The 1,671-nt window shown below is 69.2% G+C and overlaps 1 protein-coding gene across 1 annotated transcript in view; it reads left to right on the top strand.

Moving 5' to 3' along the window:
- The window catches only part of MNEG_15264 (cation transporting ATPase), a gene marked incomplete at both ends in the record, with an annotated part of 2,634 nt that extends 1,123 nt beyond the window's left edge, over nt 1-1,511 (top strand). Inside the window, 4 exons of the mRNA XM_014036265.1 lie at nt 374-448; nt 812-943; nt 1,119-1,244; nt 1,419-1,511. Coding sequence (XP_013891719.1) covers nt 374-448; nt 812-943; nt 1,119-1,244; nt 1,419-1,511 — 426 coding nt within the window. The remainder of the gene's footprint in view (nt 1-373; nt 449-811; nt 944-1,118; nt 1,245-1,418) is intronic.
- Between the last annotated feature and the right edge of the window lie 160 nt (nt 1,512-1,671).

The following is a 1,671-nucleotide window of genomic DNA, read 5'->3' as shown; positions in this document are numbered from 1 at the left end:
CCATAGTGGTGCGCAGCGGCGCCGCCTGCGCTGCTCGTGCCGCGATACCGCCGCTCCCGCTCCGGCGGCCCTGCTCGTCGGCGCTCCGCTCAGCTTCAGTCTTGGCCCCAACTCTCCGGCCGACGCCCGCTGCAGCCGCTGTCAGGCAATTCCGCTTACAGCAGCAGCCCGACTCGAGCCTCCCCGGAGCCCTCGCCCAAGAGCAAGGGCCGGCCCCCCACCAATGCCGCCGCCCGGCACACGCGCCGGCGCCGCCCGCCCGCCGTGCGTGCTTGACGGGCTCGTGACGCCTCTCGGCTCGGTTTCACACCCCCTCCCCTTGCCCCTGCCTCCGTCCCTGGCGCCACCCCGCCGTCGCCTCGCATCCCCCCAGGAGGGCGCGATGCAGTCGTGGGCCGAGTTCACCCTGGTGATACTGGTGATCATCCTCAACTGCGCCATAGGGCTGGTGAGGGCCAGCGCACGCCCCACCCCTTGCGAGCGTGCGGGTGTCCTAGATTGTTGGTCACGGAGAGGGGCTGGTGACGCATGATGCAGGAGCCGAGAGAAGGGTGGTGGGAGTGGGGGCGAACGCAGCGGGCCCCAGCAAGGGCGGCTCGATGCAGCTGCAAGGCCCTCAGTTTGCAGCCGGCGCGCCGCCTATGTTGTTTTATGCTGGCGGGCGGCGGGTATACCCGGCGTCGGGCCGGGCCGGTGGCCTCTTCCTGCCGAACGCGCTCTGCCCACAAGCGCGCACTCACGTTTTCCTCCCGCCGCGCGTCCCCTCTGCCCCTCCACCCCCACGCACGCCTTTGCATGCACAACCCCTCAGTTCCAGGAGGGGAAGGCAGAAAAGGCGGCCGACGCGATCAAAGCCATGCTCTCGCCCACCGCCAAGGCGCGTGCCCGGAACGCCGGCACTCCGCCGATCGCACCAATGAGCCCCCTCACAGCTTGCGCCCCAGTACGAGCGCCGCCCGCGTCCCAGCTCGCGCCTGCCGGCCCCACTCACATTCTGGTTGCCCTCGAGCGCCTCAAACCGCAACCGCGGTTTTCAGGCCCTCCATGCGAATGAATCTTCAAGGTTCTAAACAGCCAACATGTACTCCGTTGCAATCCGATTTGGTGCGGCCGGGCAGGTCAAGCGGGACGGGGAGGCGCAGACCATAGAGGCGGACACTCTGGTGCCGGGTGACGTCGTACTGCTCAAATCGGGCGACAAGGTGCCCGCGGATGTCCGCATCATCAGCGCCAACAACCTCCAGGTCGGTGACGCGCGATGCCATCACTTTCAAGCGAAAAGAAGGGGCCAGTGCCCTCCATTTGGGGCCGCCCTGGCTGTCACGGGGCGGTCGCTTTTCGGAGCGGGGGCGCGCTTCTGCATGCGCCCACGTCCGCGCAGACACCTCCTCAGAGCTTCCCCCCGTGCCAGTTCCAAGCGGCCCCCCCTTGCCGCCACCGACCCCGACCCCGCCGCCGCCGCCGCCGACGGCCCCTTGTCGAATTCCTGCAGGTCCAGGAGGCGATGCTGACAGGGGAGTCCCTCCCCGTCTCCAAGGACGCGGCCAAATCCTTCGACCCCGCGGCGCCCCTGGGGGACCGCAAGAACATGGCTTACAGCGCGACAGCCGTGGTGTCCGGCCAGGCGGAGGCGGTGGTGGTGGGCACAGGGGACAGCGCAGAGATCGGGCG

Source organism: Monoraphidium neglectum, assembly GCF_000611645.1.
Source record: "Monoraphidium neglectum strain SAG 48.87 unplaced genomic scaffold scaffold05173, whole genome shotgun sequence".
Taxonomy (NCBI): domain Eukaryota; kingdom Viridiplantae; phylum Chlorophyta; class Chlorophyceae; order Sphaeropleales; family Selenastraceae; genus Monoraphidium; species Monoraphidium neglectum.
This window is presented reverse-complemented; position numbering and strand designations above follow the sequence as displayed.